Source organism: Thunnus albacares, chromosome 7, assembly GCF_914725855.1.
Source record: "Thunnus albacares chromosome 7, fThuAlb1.1, whole genome shotgun sequence".
NCBI classification, from domain to species: domain Eukaryota; kingdom Metazoa; phylum Chordata; class Actinopteri; order Scombriformes; family Scombridae; genus Thunnus; species Thunnus albacares.
The window spans coordinates 31278314-31297287 of NC_058112.1; the positions used below are offsets into that span (position 1 = coordinate 31278314).

An 18974-nucleotide genomic window follows, 5' to 3' on the forward strand; every position below is an offset into this window, starting at 1 on the left:
CAAGAAAAACAGGTTTAATGTTCATTTGGGCTCCTGACTGCTTGTTTAAGACACTTGAAAAATTGTGAACCCATCCTTTAACCTGCTACCATGTAAGCATGTTAAAATAGGAACCATTGCGTAAATCTATCCTCCACTCAAACCTCAACTTTCCAAACAAGTATGAAAGCAAGCAAACAGATTTTACAACATCTCGTTAGAAGTAGACGAAACTATGTCTGTTTGCCTGAAGTTACTTTATATATCTCAGAGGCAACACATCACTCTGTGTTGTTAGGCTCTGTAATGGGTTTTTGGTACAATTATGGACGTTTTTGATGCATCCAGGTATGGATGCAGATTTATATTTGTCATGGTGGCACCTTTAAAAACTTTAAATCTGTTTACATTGTTTGACCTGTATGTAGACACTGGATTCTTTACATTAAATGGAAAAATTGGGGTCATCTTCATCAACATTTTGTGCACATTTTCCTGTATTTCAGCCTGACTTATTTGGTGTCTGTGTGAACTTTACTTGAGTCTTGACTAACAAACATTTGTGTTCAAATATTTGCTGAGTAACAGGTGAGGACGGTTAGAGGTTGTCAGAAAGTATTCTGGATAACATAAAGAAGGGTTTTCCGCCAGTATGCAGCTGACCTGTTCCACACGCTGGTGTTGGAGATCTGTAGAGAGGGTGAGCTGGCGTGGAACCTGGCGAGGTCCGACAGAACCGGAGAACTCATAAACCGAGGCCTGGGACGCCGGAAAGATCCCATCGTGCACTCTGGCTGCTGAGGAAAGAGGAAACAAATAGAAGTGCATCATCAGCATATTGATACTCCTGATCAGAAACCTACACCTGCTTTTCTCATGTGTGTCAGTTAATTATTGATATGTTGAGGGAAAAATATGATATAAACACTGTTTTAATGGGTAAACATTCTATTGAAAAACACATTTTTAAAAGATTTTTTAAAAGAATTCCCACATTATTGAGTCATTTTTCTTAATTTTCTGACTGCATGTTTACTATATTTATTTGTTGCATCCTTTGAAGTATATCAGAAAAAAAAACACTCGACCTGCAAAAAAAACTAAACCCAAAAGGTTTAATACACAAACACAGTCTTTATTAATTAGCGATGACATACAGGTGAGCAGGATGGACCAACTCAGATAATCAATAGTGACAAGAAAAATACAAAAACACCCTGGAGATGATTAACCAACATTTTTTTAAATAAAATATTTTGTTCCTAATGTGCTTATGATTTGTTTTACATGACATTAGCACCATAATCATGATTGATTGATGTGTCAAGCCTGTTGTTCACACTTTCACTTATTACAACACAAGCTGTGTTTGCGTATTTAAGTGTTTATTTAAATCTTTTGCAGCTTTGAGCAGAGCATGTTCCTCTTCTCAGTGTCAATAAAAAGATCTTGGATTGTACACTTATTGTATAAGTGTTGAGCGTGTGGTTTCCACTTCAAACACTTGTGGTTTGTTTTTTTCTGATTACTGGTAAGTTATAATGATGTAAGCGTCATAGCAGTGTAGCAGGTTTATGTTTACGTGTTCTGTGACCGCAGATTATCAGGAAAACAGAAGTGTGAAGATATTTTCTCACGGATCAGATGTATTGACGACGGCAAAAAAAATCTCTTTGAACATTAAAATCGAACAGGCTAACAGTCATGCTAGCAGCTCGGTGAGGCTGTACTATGAGCTACATGCAACAGTTTGTTGTTATTAAATGCTTTTAATATGTCGTCACAAAATGTTCTTATCATTCATTTTAAGTCTTCAGTGGATATTTCAACTACTTTCTAAAATCAGCTTTTATTTTTCTTGATTTATCTGGCTCCAGGTGTGCTGTGTCACTCAGGAGCCCAAATGAATATTAAAGCATGTTTTTCTTGCTGTAATCATTCCTCCTGTTCATACTGACCAACAGAAGATCCCTTCATAATGCACTTACAATGGAAGCGATGGAGGACAAAGGGTACAGATATCTTTCACTGTCACAGTCTTTTTAGTGCTGAAGTCCCTCTTTTTGTTACTATTCTTCCACAAACACAAAGAGGGAATTTGATGCTAAAAAGACTGTAAATGTGTCAGAAATCCACTTGATATGACTAACTCAGACTGATGAAGCTGAATATAAGCTTCACATCAACTTTTAAATGCATTTTTTGCACTAAATGAGCTACATAAACACAAGCAAGGATGTTCACCATCTTGTGTTTGCATACTGACATTTGCTAAGCACTGAACACAAAGTACAGATGAGGCTGATGAGAGTGTCAGTTCTGCAGATATTTGTTTATAAAATGAAATATTGGACTAATATGAACTTCAAGGTGGCGCAAAAGAAAAAGCCAGTAGGATTCATCCTCTGGGGAACACGAACGTCTTCACAAAATTTCATGTCAATCCATTTGATATTTGTTGAGATATTTCAGTCTGGACCAACGGTGGTGGATCAGCGTTGTCATCCATAGAGTCCAGCAGCTAGCATGGCTAAAAAAACTGGATGAAGCATTTCTGAATATGCTGATGCTCAGCTGAGTAAACTCCTGACAGCATTTTTGTGCAGGTTTTACTTCCTGTTGACAGCAGGCGGAGCAGCATCTGATTCATTTAGAAACACAGAAACATAGCTTCCTCAAAACCACGGCTTCCTGTCGAACGCCGCTGACCCGAGCTGTTTACAGTGTGGAGGTCTCATTCTGACTTGCTGGGACACACCAGCCCAGCCCTGTTCTCAGTTCTTCTTCTATTCTGATATATTTCACACTCTGCTATTATTTCTATGAGTTTCTTTTGCCTGCAACTGCATTTCTTTGAACTGGAGTCAGTTTTTTTCCCCCCCCCTCTTCAAACAGACATGACCACAGGTGTAATTTTGTCAGCGTGTGAAGCTTTCAGTCACGTTTTCTTGACTGTATGTGCATGTGTGCACCTAAAAAAAAAAAAAAAAAAACTGCGACTAAGACCTCTTGAACTTGAGTTAGATTCACAGTTTCATTCAGTAAAAGCTGGTGAGAAGCCAGAGTCGCTGAAAATTACAGAGTGATGGAGAGATTTGTTGTGGTTTCAATGGCAGGAAAGCAAATTACTTAAATTGCATGTTGAAGTTACAGGAAATATATGGTTCTCTCTCTACATATCACACTTTCTCTTGACATTTTCACTGACATTTAGTCCGTCAGAGACGATGAAACACCGGGTTGTGTTTTAAAGAGGATTTTATGTGGACTCCCCCCACCTCCTCCCACAGGTTAATGCAACATGTTCACATCTTCGCTCGAGGTTCAGCCACAAACTCGTAGATCAAAAGAAGCCTCAAGCATTCACAGAAACAAATAGTTGTACAGCTGCAGGAAGGGAAGATGCCTGCCCTGTTGAATCCAAGCAGCAGGTGAAAGTTTCTGCACTGAGCAGAGAGAGAAAAGATCTTCACATCTGTCAAACAAGACAAAGACTCCTCTCCTTTTTGCTTCTTGTCTCGGCTCAGGAGCTTTTTGCTCGAGTGGGAACATTTTCTGAACAGACACATCTTTGTCTCAGTCTGTATTCGGGCAGAGCGATGTTATATGAAACTGTATGGTGCGACACAGATAGAAAGGCACAGTAGCTTCTTCTATTTTGAACTCTTGATTTCTCTCCATATATTGTTCACACGTCTAGAGGCAGTTTTGGTTTTGACTTCACTAACTGAGACCACGCCAAGAACGTTAGATTTCAATAGTTTAACTGAGATAATGAAAGAGAGCTGATATGTTGATGGATGGGTTGGAGAACCTGATGAAGGGATTAGAGACAGAGGGGTGGAAGGGGTGAGGTGTGAGAGTTGAAGAACATAGAACGGAGGGTTGAGGGTGGACGATGGATGTACGGTATGTCGACTGGACTGCCGACGGCGGGGAGGTAGGAGGGAACAGGGAGGAGAAGGTTGAGACTGTCTCTCCGGTCCATCGCCAGAGGATAGACCGCCCCCCGTGTTCCTGTGTTAAAACGGAGGAGAGAGAATGGTTGATGGAAAGAGAGGGGTTAGGGTTGTTGTGCGGATGTGGGACGTGTACTCGGCGTGGTCTCTGTTCCCGAACTTATGAATCTATAAACTTCATAAGTGGCACAAATTGTCAACACAAGATCTCAGCGAATATTTTATTGTTTATCGCAGTGATTTTATTGAAATTAATAGATTTCGGTCTGAAATTTTGCCGTTAGAAATGCTGCAGAGAGCGAGATCTTAAGAGTCGTAGGGTTAATGTGTAACATTTGTCCTGAGGGTGGCGCTAGAGAAAAGGTCTCTAGATGCGTTTCCATTGAACTGTTTTTAATTGCATTTTCAATTTGTGCATTAAAAAAAAAAAACCTTGAAGTGTCTGTAAAAAGTGTTTGGTGTTGTGTGAGGTGTAAAAGTTGGTTTGTGTATAAAAAAAGAAAATGAAAACAGACTCAGAGAATAAATGATGACGTACATGAAGGATGTGACTTAAATGTCACTCAAGCTTCCACTGACGAGACGAAAACATCAGATCTGTGTGGAGCGATGAGGAGACGGTAACGTTTCTTAAATTAATACATGAAACAAACAGAATTATCATATTTCCATCATGTTTTCCATCATTTGAGCTTCATCTGCCGTTCTTTTAATGACGTCATCTCGTTGTGTTTTCTTCTTCTGTGACAGTTTAATGGCACCGACTTGGAGAGTTAGCGCCTCCAGCTGTTTATCTCCTAATGTTCAAACAACAGCAGTGGATGGAAACAACTTTTTCTTTTGATCGTTTTCTGGAAAATAGGTTTGTGCTACATTTGGATGAAAACTCGACTGTGTCTGAGATGAAACGCTTTCATCCTCTGTGGGGAAGTCTGGTCAGTAGATGTTGGAATATCCTGCACCAAAGTGTTGGACGGACTGACTGCAAACCTCGAGATTTGGCTTTAGCTGGAAGAACATAACAGCAGAAACGCTCCAGCAGTCATCTTTTTAAAAAATTATATCTCTTATAAGACAGATGCCGAAATCAGAGGAGCTAAACGTTTTTACAGATCATCAAAAATGAAAAGTCCAGACTCTTGAGTCGCAGCCTAAAGCGTTGTTTTCTGCTCCATCAGTAGAGCCGCTCCCGTCCCCCCCGGCAGGGTCTCCATCCAGGACACCCAGGTGGCTGATGGGATCTCCACAGCCCAGTGTGTGTCCCACAGGCCCCTCGCTGTGCCGACTCCTCACATCACAGCCAATGGGAGGCCTCGTGCTGAGCATCAACACAAACACGCTATTGTTTATTTGTCTGCGTCCTGCCAAAACCAGAGGAGGTCAATAAATACTGATTTCTCTCTCGCTTGGCAACCTGCGGCGGAGAGGAACAACGGAGACAAAAAAAAAAAACTTGGACTCTTCCTCGTTTCTACTACCAACAGGGATAGAAACCAGAAAAGCAGATTAGTTAAAGTATTAAACTGAGAAAGTTCTGTGCAGTCTGGTTACTTGTGGTTTTTCTTGGTAACTTGAAGGCAAAATGATCCATCATGGTCACAGGGAAAAACAAAATTTGTGTTTAAATTTTGATATTTTTCATCATTTCTTTCATTTTTTGTTGTTTGTTTGTAATCAGTTTAAACCACTAACCACTCAATCACAGCTCATTTTATTCTGAAATCCAGTTTTTGTTTTCTTATAACAAGTGAAAAGAATCTGTTTGTGCAATGAGAAGATTTCAACCCGTTTCCAGTAAATAAACATGTTTCAACCATTTTCTACAATCAACTTCAATTTCTCTTGATTATAATGAAATAACATGGAAAAAACATTATATTTCTAGAAGATTCTTGAAACAAGGTTTTTCCTCATTTGTTTTTAACTAAGAATTGATTTTAGGACTCAATTATAGTCAGAAATAAGTTGAAGGGATTTTTTGCAGTTTATGTGGCCCCAGATGAGCTGTCTCGTCATGTGATTTAACACAGTAATTAAGGAAAATGCAACATAAAAACACAAACTCTGACTCTCCTCAAGATCAAGTTATAACCTGATGACAATTTGTTGAGGTTTTCAGGCCTCCTGGAGTTCAGAGACATAAGTTCATCCAACAAATGTGCACATTTGCTGGCAAAATTGTCACATTAGGTGTATTTACATCTACATCATGTAGCAGATCCTTAAAGAAAATGTTGTGAATGCTTGTTTCCATCCACTAGTTTGAATATCAGGAGTCCGTTCATGGAGATAAACAGCAGGTGGCGCTAATTCTCCAAGTCGGTGCCATTAAAAGCGTTGCAGAAGAAGAAGACACGACGAGATGACGTCATTAAAAGAGCAGCAATCAAAGCTCAAACGATGGGAAACCACGTGAATTATGACATTTGTGTTTGTTTCATGTATTGATTTGAGGAAGGTTAGCGTCTCCTCATCATCGCTCCGCACAGATCTGATGTTTTCATCTCTTCAGCGGAAGCTTGAGTGACATTTAAGTCACATGATTCATGAAGCTATATCATCATTTATTCACCGGGTCTGTTTAACTTTTTACACCTCAATCAAAAAGGAAACACTTTTTTTTTTTTTTGGCAATATTTAAGCGCAAATTTAAAATGTACATAAAAAAAAACAAGTGAACTGAAACAAAACAAAAAACCTGAACAGTCTGAAAGTGAAAAAAGGTGCAGAGTCTAGCAGCTCGTCAGCCAGATGAGAGTGGGAGGGTGACAATCTGAAAGGCTTCAAAGACTGTGAGTGTGTCTGTGTGCAGACTGTGCCAGGAACTACAGGTTGTGTGTGGGAATGAGACCATGTGTGCACAGTTCACCACATGTAGCATTCACAGCATTTGGTTAACACAGTTAACACACACACACACACACACACACACACACACACACACACACACACATACATACAGACGAATTTAAAAGCCTCTCGGTGTAAAACTCTGCAGAGCGTCTCGGTATCTGTCCCTGTCCGATCTAAAGAGCATCTACGTTTGAGAAGATGATTCACTCGGGAAGAAAAACAACCAACTGTCTCACCTTCTGCTCTGCAAAAAAAAAAAAAAAAAAAAAAAAAACAGCATCAGGCATCACCGTGTGTGTAACTGTCACCATGGCGACCCATCTGGTTACACACCAAAACCAGTCATCACAAAAAGGTCAACCGTCCCCCTCTCACCCCCCCACCTCTCCTCACCCTCCGTCAGATCCTCCTCCGCTGTTACATCCCATCAGTCTGTTCAACCTGCCTCCTCTACCTCACCAAGTCATTTCCTACAATTCCCAGAATGCCGTTAATTTCCTTAATCGGCCACATTAACAATCAATCGTCTGTTAATTGTTAAAGGAGACGTATTTTGCTTTTTGTGATTTTCTGTTATTTATATACTGTAACATGAACGTTTGTGTAAAAATGCTCCCTTCAAGTTATAAGCCCGACGTTTATCCTGCTCTGAACGCTCTGTTTGCAACGTAACGTCTACTTCCTCCTCAAACAGCCGTCCGTTCTGTAACCTTCGTTGCTGATGTTGTTCACGTTGTTCACTCTCATATTTCAGATCTGATTCACGCTCCAACACGAATGGATGTATTTGAGAAGTTTCCATTCGGAGTAAAGAACAGAAAAAAATAAGTGAAATCCTGCTACTATCGTTTGTTTATGTAGCTTCCTGAAGCTGACCAATCAGAGCAGGAGGGGAGGAGCTAAAACAGCCTGTTTCAGACAGAGGCTGAACTGAGGGGCTGCATAAAGGACCACTATAAAGATAAATAAGGAGTATTTTAAAATGTAAATTATGCAAAGATATTCCAGTAGAGCCACAGAATATAAATATAGACCTGGAAGAACATGTCCCGTTTAAAGGATCAATGTGTAAAAATTGGCCTGAATTTTGGTTTAAAACATTCCAAAAATAACTAAAATCATCAACCGAATGTGACGAAATAACAGTTTTGACATTATGTCAAAGTTATGGCGAAATACGCTGAGTCACACCAGCGATGTGAAAGGCACAGAGAGGCGTCGTAGCACGATCGATAATGAAATATCATATCAATAAATTACTGTGTTGTAAAATGGCAGCAATTAATGAAAAAAAGATGCAGAGAAACTGCTGTTACCATCAGTGAGTTCTGTGATGTTTTATGATTTACTGTAGAGACGTGTGTAAATATTTAGTTGTTAGTCAGAGTTATGTTGTAACTCATCTCTTGTGGTGCAACCCGCTTTCTGATCTGTGCAGCTCTTTTGTAATTTACCGCTGACCCTAATGTCTCTGTAGCATTATGATACCGACTCCCCAGCACAGACAAAAGAACAACATTCAACTGAAGGAACAAGAAAAACATATTTTTGAGTGAAGGGAGACTTTAATAACATGAAATACAGTGGACGTTCTTCCATAATAAAAGCATTTTTAAACCACTGATGTGTTTTATGTTGCCGCAAAGTAAATGAAGTAAGTTGTTTTTATTTAACTTAAAGAACACAATTAGAGCTGCAACCATTAATCAATTAGTTGCCAACTATTAAATTAATCGGCAACTATGTTGATAACTGATTAATTGTTTTGAGTCATTTTGAAGAAGATTCCAGTTTCTCACATGTGAATATTTTCTGGTTTCTTTAGTTTTCTACGACAGTAAACTGAATATATTTGACTTGTGGACAACAGTGATGGATATTTTTCACCTTTTTGTGACATTTTGTGGACCAAACAACTAATCGATTAGTTAAGAAAACAATCAACAGACTAATCCATAATGAAAACAATGATTAGTTGCAGCTCTAAACACAATGTGATCACTTAAATCCCGTCTGTCTCTATTCAACAAACAGCTGACAAATTAAACAAAAAGTGTTTAACTTGCAGCTTCATTAGAGGACAAACATTAGATCTAACAATTAAAACAAAGCGTGACACTTTATCAGCCAGACTGCAGCCTTCAACAGTAAATAACCTGCAGAATAAATATAAAACAGGTTCATTTCCCAGCAGCAGACTTCAGTCCGACTGGTTTTGTAGAAGATGAAATGAAAATATTATTTACATGACAATAAGAATCCTGTCAGGTCAACTGAAACCAACTGAAACTGACTGTTTTTCCCTCCAGCTGTAGTCTGTAACATCTCACAGAGATGAACCAGAGCCAGACTTTATTCACACAGTCACAACTTTTAAAACTGCTGCTTTCTAAAGTCGAGAGCAGAAATCAAAACACACATATCCATAGAAAACACTGACCTACAGTGATGTAAAACAGAACAACGGGTCGGACTGAGTTTTGTGCTACTGTTTCTCGTGCTTCAGTCTGTGTGTGTGTGTGTGTGTGTGTGTGTGTGTTAGCATGTGGGCTAATCCTATAACAGAAGCCCCCTGTCATGAGAAAGTACTCAGAGAGACTAATGCAATTAAAGACCGAGAGAGTCAGAGAAAGAGAGAGAGAGAGAGAGAGAGAGAGAGTATATCCTTAACTGGGATCATTTCTATGAATTTGAGTCACAAAACAAACTTATAAAAACAAACCTTATCGTTCATCTCTCTGACTCACAGGCACAAATTGACAGTATCAGTGAACTCATATTCACATGCCGACACACAGAATGTATCTGCCTTGTTTTACATTATATTAAATTAAACATCTGTGGGTTTTAAACTGTTTCAGACAAAGAGGAAGACATTTGATGTCACCTTGGACAATTTTTCTTACAGTTTTTTTGATGTTTTATAGAGCAAAACGATTGATCAGAGAAATAATAAAAAGATTAATCAATAATGAAAATAATCAGCTCAATATTTACACAAACTAGGTCTCACAACAAGACTCTTGTACTACCGGTACTGTAGGTTTACTCACAAAAACTGAACTTGTCGATCTATCTACAGGATCTAAACCTAACTGTAGGTTTATCTGCCATCATTAAACTACCTGCACATTTGTCTACGAGATCAAAACAATATTTAAATTACCTGTATCTGCAAATCTGCTCAAAACTAGCTGTAGATCTACTGTACAAGACTCTAAACCACATCAAGGTCCATCTACAGGAACTAAACTACAGGTTGTTTAGGTGGTTTCTGTACAAACTAAACTACCTGTAAGTCTATATTTAAACTCTAAATCTACTCATAGGTCTGTCTGCAAGATTTAAACTACCTGTCGGTCTATTTATTTAAAGCCTCTAAACAACATGTAGATCAATCGACAACAATTAAACTACATGTAGGTCTATTTACTCTGCTCTGCCTGGAGTCTCCAAGATTTTAACCTACATGGTTAATCTACAAAAACAAAATTACCTGCAGGTATAATAACAAGTCCTAAACCTACCTGTCAGCGTCTCTACAGACTCTAAACTACCTGTAAGTTTATGTAAAGACTGTACATTACCTATATGTCTATTTACCTGTTAACCTACCTGTATGTTTGTCTACAAGAACTTAAAGGACGGGTTCACAATTTTTTAAAGTGTGACTTAAAACAACAGTCAGGTGTCCATATGAACAGTGAAAGAGGTTTTCCTCGCTGTAATCATTCCTCCTGTTCATACTGGATATTAAAAGATCCTTCAAATGTGTTTTCAATTTAAGTGATGGAGGCCAAAATCCACAGTGTGTCCACACAGACATTTAAAAGTTGATGTGAAGCTTATATGAGGCTTCAGCAGTTTGAGTTAGTCATATCAAGTGAATATCTGACACATTTACAGTCTTTTTAGCACCAAATTCCCACTTTGTGTTTCCCTGTTGAGCTGCAGGTGGAAGTATAGTAACAAAAAGAGGAACTTTGGCACTAAAAAGACTGTAACGTTGAAAGATATCTACTTGATTTGACTCATTGGGATGAAGCTTCATATTAGCTTCAAAAAAACATTTTAAAAAATTTGTCCCCCATCACTTACATTATAAGGGCATTAAGAAGGGATCTTCTAATGGCCATAAATGTTAATTTGGGCTACCAGTAGGTCCAACTAATCTCTTTATAGGTGTGTTTGCAGGGACTCATAATGGTCTACTCTGTGTAAACCTAATAATAGTAATTTTATTACCTGTAAGTTAATTTAAAGATGTTAAACTACCTATAAGTCTTCACATGGACTCAAATAGTTAGGTTTTGTTATATTTATAGCTCTGTATAGGCCTATTATCCGTATTTTTGTGTTGTTTTCTGACTTTCAAAACACGTTTCCATACACGAACTCTCAGTTTTAAAATAAGCCTCAGGTTTTAAGAGGACTGTGCAGGTAAACAGCGCAGGACCGTGTGAAATTCATGCGGCGCGTCTCAACATTTCCACTTGCTGACAGGATGTAAGGTAAGTTAAGCCTCGTGGTCGCGGTGTTTGAACTCACCTCTGTGAAACTTCACTTCTGCCGCTCCGCCGATGAATAAAAGCGCCCGCAGTCCTCAGGGGAGACGATGATAAAAACGTGTGGAAACGCAGCTCAGCACCGCCTTCAGCTCCTCATCATCAGCTTTCATTCTTAACACATCGCTTCAGTTTCGGCGGTAAAGAGAAAAAAAAAAAGAAAAAAAAAATACAAAACAAAATACAAAGTTAACAGTTCTTGTGTAAGTGTGACGGCTCACTTCCTTCACTGAAATGACTCAGACTGAGAAGCTCAGCACTGTTTTCACTTGTTCTTTAGCTGGAACTGCGACCAACTGCCGCCGCTGACTCTATTCAACAGGCTGGAGGCTGCGGCTAACAAGCTACTGTTGCTACACGAGCTAGTTAACGGCTGGGGCTTCCGGTTATTTCCTTCAAAGTAAAAGTGGAGCCTCATGTACCGGAAGTGGAATATTTATTCAAGTAGGCTACTGTTAGTACTCAGATACTTTACTCAAGTAAAAAGTACCAATACAGCAAGGTGAAAATACTCCATTACAAGTAAAAGTCCTGCATTAAGTAAAAGTACTAACTATTATGAGCTTGATGTAGTTAAAGTATTGCAGTAAAAGTAGTGGTTTGGTCCCTCTGACTGATATATTATTATATATGACATCATTAGATTATTACTAGTGAAGCATCAGTGTTAGAGCAGCATGTTACTGTTGTAGCTGCTGGAGGTGGAGCTAGTTTCAACTACTTTATATACAGTTAGCTAGTTTAGTCCAGTGGTTCCCAACCTAGGAGTTGGGCCCCTCCAAAGGGTCAGCAGATAAATCTGAGGGGTCGTGAGATGATTAATGGGAGAGGAAAGAAGAAAAAACAAAGTGCTGATACACAAATCTGTTTTCAGTTTTTGGACTTTTTCTCTGAACTTTGATTTTTGCTGAAATATTGGATCATTTGAACATTTATTGAAATGAAACCATGTGAGAAGTTTAGAGGGAAAAATCACTATTTGGTGGAGCTGTTAACAACTCATAGACATGTGAAGTGTGTAGTCGGGGTCACATTTCACATGTCTATGAGTTGCTTTCTGTAAGACGTCAAAAGCCAAAAAGGTTGGAAACCACTGGTTTCATCTTTAACAATGTGTTATATTTTAAGTAGCTATCAAATAAATGTAGTGGAGTAGAAAGTACAATATTTCCCTCTGAAATGTAGTAGAGTGGAAGTATAAAGTAGCATCACATGGAAATACTCAAGTAAAGTACAAGTACCTCAAAATTGTACTCAAGTAAATGTACTTAGTTACTTTCCACCACTGAAAATAACATATGATAAGCTTAGAAATTACACAGCATTGTTACAGATTAAACCAGTGGTCCTCAACCTTTTTGTGACGTTTCTTCTAAACTAAATCTAAATTTTAATAAATGTTTAAATGATCCAATATTTCAACAAAAATCTAAGTTTAGAGAAACAGTCCAAAAACTGAAAACAGATTTGTGTATCAGAACTTGTTTTTCTTTTTCTTATACAACAAAATATAAATCAGCAACTTAACAATCATAAAAATTAAAACTCAGTGTCTCTACATTGTTTTCTCATTCTATTCCTGAATTCTACTTGATTATTATTCAGTTGTTTTCATTATATTTTCTTTTGCTGACTTTTATTCATTATGAACCTTGGAGACCTGTGGAGGCTAAATTAAGATCTAGTCTTCTGTTATTCTTACAAAATGTCACATGCACAACACTTCTTTTGTGAGAAAATAGTATATACTGTTTTTTTCATAATCATAATACTCATCAAGTCCAGTCAGCTGTTACAGAGCTCCTGCTGTCTGGAATCTGCTCCTCACAAACATAAAACTCATCAAACGTAGCTTTTCTTTCACAAAGTCACTAAAACCAAATATGATGAATCTTCTACTCTCTACCTTCCCTTTTCTTGTAGAGTTATTTCACTTATTATGATGAACTTTATACTCATCTTGTTTGGATTTTTATTGTTTTATTGATCAATGTGATTTTAAAAATGTTTGTTTTATTGTAGCTGTTGTTGTTTGGATCCACGGAAAACTATCAATCCCTTTATGGAAGCTAACGAGATCCATATAAAGAATTAGAGCTGCAACTAATGATTATTTTTAATATCGATTAATCGTTTAGTTTTTTGGTCTATAACATGTCAGAAAATGGTGAAAAATATTGATCACTGTTTCCCAAAACACAAGATGACATCAAATGTTTCATTTTGTTCATAACCCAAAGATATTCAGTTTACTGTCATAGAAAACTAAAGAAATCAGGAAATATTCACATTTGAGAAGCTGGAATCAGACAATTGGGACATTTTTTTCTTAAAAAATGACTCAAAAATTATTAATCAATTATCAAAATAGTTGGCGATTGATTTAATAGTTGGCAACTAACTGTTCGTTGCAGCTCTATAAAGAATACTTTATTAAAGTTGCATATTGGAGCTTTTGCTGCACAGTTCTATTAAGTCTGAACTGAGTGCACTATTCTGTTGTTGGGTGACAACCTCAAAACTGTACATGCACCCATTCTGGAAAAAATGACTTTACAGAGACTTTATGAGTGTCTTTTTGAGAGAAGCCTCATTTAAACTCAGCTGGATAAACCAGAAGGGACTGTCATCAAGCCAAAAGCAATGTTTGTTTTTCTCTTTCTCAAGAATTGGTATTTGGCTGAGCAATGATGACTGCTTTCAGGACAGTTTTTTTTTACTGATATGAGCTCAGATTTCATTTGGTCTCTTTTATGCTGTAGGCTGTGTTTAGAGTCATGTTTCTGTGGCCTGACACTAGTGGGAACTAACTAACTTCCACCTCTGCTCTCTGTTTATAGGCTGCTGTAGACCTTCTTGCTGCTGCTGCTGCTGCTGCTGCTGCTTTTGGTTAAAGCAGAAGTACCAAACTTCTTGCCTGGTGAATGTTCTGTGTTTGGGAGTGTCCAGTAAACAACAATTACAGAGCAGCAGTGGTAGCTTATTTTGGCAGACTTCTGTTTGAACAAACTGACTCTTTTTGTATGAGAATAACTTCTGAGTTTTCTGTGCTTTGCGTTCAGGTCATCAGAGATCCACATTTTAAGCAGAGCACTGCTTTTCTTAAGCTTTTAAAGAGGTCATATTATGCCACTTTCCAACTTTAATATTTTCATTTTTGTGATGTATTTACAAACATTATTATGATACAAAAAACATCTAGTTACAGCTGTACGAGCCGCGGATGCAGCCCCTCTGTCTCAAAACGTCTGAAACGGGCTGTTTTGTGTCTGCTCACTGCTCCTCTCTTCTGATTGGCTGATTGTTTTCTGAGTGACGCACGCTCCGGCCAACCACAGGTAACGGACTGTAGCACACAGAGCGCAAAGGAGAGGAGAGAAACTAGCGGGACCATAAATGATGCAAAAACACAGTAGAGACTCTCACGCTGAGCTGAAATGAAACAGATGCACATAAATTAGGTAAATAACATAAATAAACATATTGTGTTTCTTTCAGGAGGGGAGGGGGGGTCCCGTTGGAGGGGTGGGACCTCCAAGACAAACACCAAGCGTATAGTAGTGACATCACAACCTTATAGAAGTCCAAACAACTCGTTTAAAGGCAGTTTCTGAATACGGGCTGTGTGTGTTTCTCTGTAGACTGAGCGTTTTGATACTTTCACAGTATTTATATAAAGTAACTAGACCTGCTTTATAATCACACCCTTCCTACAATATGTTTCCTTTAAAAGTCATTATGATTGCACAACTTTATCATTCATTCTTCTGCTTCTTTATTTGGATCAGATTAGCTTCCTCAAAATGCTCACTAGTCTTCCTTGGGTGGCAACAATTTCATTGTTCATTGTTTTTGTTTGTTTGTTTTGTAAATATATTTGTATTATCCTTGACATTTTCTATATAAATGTTTGTTTCCATTTTTAAATTTAGTTATTTCCATTATTATTTTTGCGCATTTGTGCCTCTAAATCAATTTTCCATCTCTGTAAAAACACTTTCATCGATATTTGTTGTTTTAAAATGTGCTTTATAATTAAATTGTTATGTGTCACATCTCTGAGTCACTCATCTGTAAAGAAACCATGTAGGATAAAAGTGTTTTCTTTCTTTAATTTGTTTCATTGCTAATCCAAAATAAAATCATTATACCACTGTTGGCCAAATGTAATATTATACTTTTATTGTGAAGGCAAGTCACTCAACTTCCGTCATGGCTATAATTGACTTTGAACTCAGATCAGGCGTCAGGTCCTGCCTCTCAAAGATGATTGGTTCAGAATACTTCACCTTATAAATATTCATGAGCTGGACCCATCTAAACATAGAGAGAAGTGACACCATGACAACGCAACAAAAACCAGAAAGCAACATGTAAATAAACGTTGAACGTTTTTATCTTGTGTCATGCTTCAGTTCAGGTTCACACTTGGTTTGTTTCAGGTGCTGTTTGGTGCTTCTGCACGTGCACGTTTTGTATTCATGGTCTGAGTCTGTGTGCTTTTGCTTGTTTGCTAGTTTTCCTGGTGAATATGTGGGAAAGTATGTCATGACAATAAAACCAAACCAATAACGGCATGAGTTTGATGTGATGATTTGCACAAAAATGTGTTTCAAGTTCTTAACAGCAAAGAAACTTCTATTTACAAAGTTATTCTTACTGAAGCAAATGTATGCAAATCACTTTTGCTGTTGTTTTTCTGCACAAACAAATTTATAAAAAACAAAGCTAACTGTATTTTCTAACGCTCCACATCTTGTTGTAATAACTTAACAGATCGAATTTGAGTTTTTCATCCATCTTTAAGAGAAACATGGAGGACAAGAAAGGAAATAAAACCTTATATTATCAACCCATCTACTAATCATACATATAAATCACATATATTACAGTTTATAGTCAAGTCCTGCAGTAAACACGTACAAACTGTTGTAAATAACTGGACATACTGGACAAAATGTGCATATATCTACATGCACGTACATGTACATAACCCACTGTATGTATGTAATGCAATCTGCACTACTGTAAGCCTGTCTGCATAGTTTACAGTGACAGTTTGACCTGTATATAGACGTTGTGTGTTGTTGTTTTGTCCATTAAATGTTTTTATGAGTTCAGACTGAGCTGAAGTTGGATTTCCACTTTCTCATGTTGCCTTTTTTTGATTTAGAAGTCTGAATTAATTTTCCTCTGTGTGAGACTAAAGTTAAAATCTCTTAAAAGCATCAAAAATCAAATTTTAACATTAAACAATATCTGCTGTCATATTCAAAGCCACGTTAGTCTGTTTATTACACTAAACAGAATATTAGTATAAAGTATAATCTATGTCAAATCTCATTTTATAAGAATTTGTGGTAAAGCTTTATTTCAATTCTCCTTATTTAGAATTTACAACCAGTATAAAAACATTAATAAACGTTTATGACACACCATAATGTAGTTATTATCAGATATGTGTTTATTAATGTATTTGTCAACAACCATACGTGGAGGCTGCTGTATAACAAACATATTTTTTGACAAATACTGTACATTAATAAACACACACTACATAAAACACACATTTATAACTACATTATAATGTGTAATAAACCATTTAATAACTGTTTGTATACTGATTATGAAGGTTAAATGGAGGCACTTGAAGTAAAGTGCAAAGAATTGTAAACAGTATTTACTGTCAATCATTCATTCAGACTTAATTCTTGCAAGACGTCCTATAATTCAACCACAGTAAGATTGCAGTAAAGGATGAATATGAGTTATATTATGATATTAAATAATTATTGAAACCAACACTTCTATCTGAACAGCAGATGAGATTTTATTTACAGTCACTACTGTGTCTCTGTTGTACTGCCGTGGATTCAAAATGCTAATGAGTTAATGTTAATGTTACTGTAATTATTAATGTTAATGTTAACACCTCCTGATGTAAAGATCCATTTTCAGATCTGATCTTTTCAGTGTCACTGCACCCACAGGAGGCCTCTACTGGAGCAGGTTCACAAAGATTTCTACAGCCCCAAAACTCTCTCAACCAAAACAAGTGACTCCTTTCTGACCTGCTGGTGTGCAACAAAGAAAGACTGGATTACATCATCATTACATCATCACCATATAAACCAAATGTCCGAGGCTGGATTAACCGCTAGAGGCCCGGGATAAAAAAAAAACGAGCTGTGGGCCCCATATAGATGGATCTGGGCTGCATGTGGAAGTAAACAGGTTGTCATCACTGCGATATAGCAGCATATAACACTGTAATGTTTATAAAGATTTCATGTTTTAAGCACTTTTACCAAGAAATCTGTCCAGAAGATCCTGTAGGAAACAGTTATACACTCACAAGCACTTTATTAGGAACAACTGTGCAATGTAATCCAATCCAACAGCTCTGCCATAAATACTACTTTTATAAAGCTTACACATTTCCAGTTTTTGTTGACAGTGTCAGAAAGGTGATAATTCTACTTTATGATTATTATTGAAGTGGTGGTGTGCATTAAATTAAAAAGTGTTCCTAATATTTTGTCCACCCTGTTAACATACATGACTAAGATTCTGAAACATTAATTATAATTTGGTGCAGAAGAACCTTAAATAGCTAATGTTTTAAACATGAACAGCAAAATATTCAACACTCATCACACATCTATCTCTGAGGGATTTTAGCAGATTACTGTTAACATGCTGCTGTTTCTCATGTTTCTATGTGTCATCATGATACCTAGTTAGAGCCAACAGAGATCTATCAAAGTGTGGCGTGTAGAAAAAAATGTCTCAGCTGTTATGAGATTGTGGAATTGGGTTTTCTACCTCACTGCTGTGTGCATCCTTGATCGTGTGTAAACAGGAAACCTGACTATTTGGATGAAGGTAGATAAACAGACAGGACCTGCTTTAACTATTTCAGTTGATATCGTGCTTTAGTAGTTTTTATTCACAAAGAAAGTCACAATTTATCAAATTACTGACACAAAATTAATCTGAGGCTCTTCGGGCCAAAGGGAAAGTCTCCTGCGGTCTTGCTAATGTCATTCTTTGGCAACCAAATGTAGCGATGACAGTTTTCAGGCCTGACTGGAGAAAAAGTGGCTGAATTTAGTGGCAGAACTGTTACTCAAAGGCTGATTTGTCAACACTAGTTCTTTACTAGGTATAAAATTCTCAAGAGTGATGCTGTAGATTCATTTCCAAACACATTTGCAGTCAAAATGCAGATCTGCTCACCAAAGTATGACATCCTGAAATAGAAGACTGCAGTACAAATCCTTAAATTAATACTCAATATGTCACTTATACAGTTTAAAAGAGACTTTTTAAAAATGTTAATCCTAATCTACCGGTGCAACTGACATCCTCTTGGAAAAGTTGTGATACTGGTTTCTTAAGTTCCTGAATCATAAGTTATTTTTCTTTATTTCTAAATAAAACAATTGAAAGAAAGAAAGAGTTTTGCTGTTGTTTGAGTCTACAGTAGGAAACACATCACACATCCTTTTCAGAAACACAAATCGGCTTTATTAGAAACCACCGCAGCAGATTCCAGTGAAGCGTCTTTTCAGCGATAGAAAAAGAAGCTGACGTGGACAGAATATTAATTATTCAG

General features: G+C 37.3%; 1 protein-coding gene and 1 long non-coding RNA gene across 4 annotated transcripts in view; one reads left to right on the top strand and one right to left on the bottom strand.

Moving 5' to 3' along the window:
• Window positions 1–11709, bottom strand: part of prr5l (proline rich 5 like) — a 31249-nt gene extending 19540 nt beyond the window's left edge. Inside the window, exons 1-2 of one of the 3 annotated variants that reach the window (XM_044355934.1) lie at window positions 11340–11709; window positions 643–773 (exon numbers count right to left, since the gene is read on the bottom strand). In XM_044355934.1, coding sequence (XP_044211869.1) covers window positions 643–761 — 119 coding nt within the window. In that variant the 5' untranslated portion in view covers window positions 762–773; window positions 11340–11709. Of the gene's footprint in view, window positions 1–642; window positions 777–11339 lie in introns of all 3 variants that reach the window. The other 2 variants (XM_044355933.1, XM_044355935.1) reach the window with 2 other exon arrangements.
• Window positions 1–18974, top strand: part of LOC122985399 — a 365027-nt gene that overhangs the window by 142870 nt on the left and 203183 nt on the right. The gene's annotated exons all lie outside the window — the stretch shown is intronic.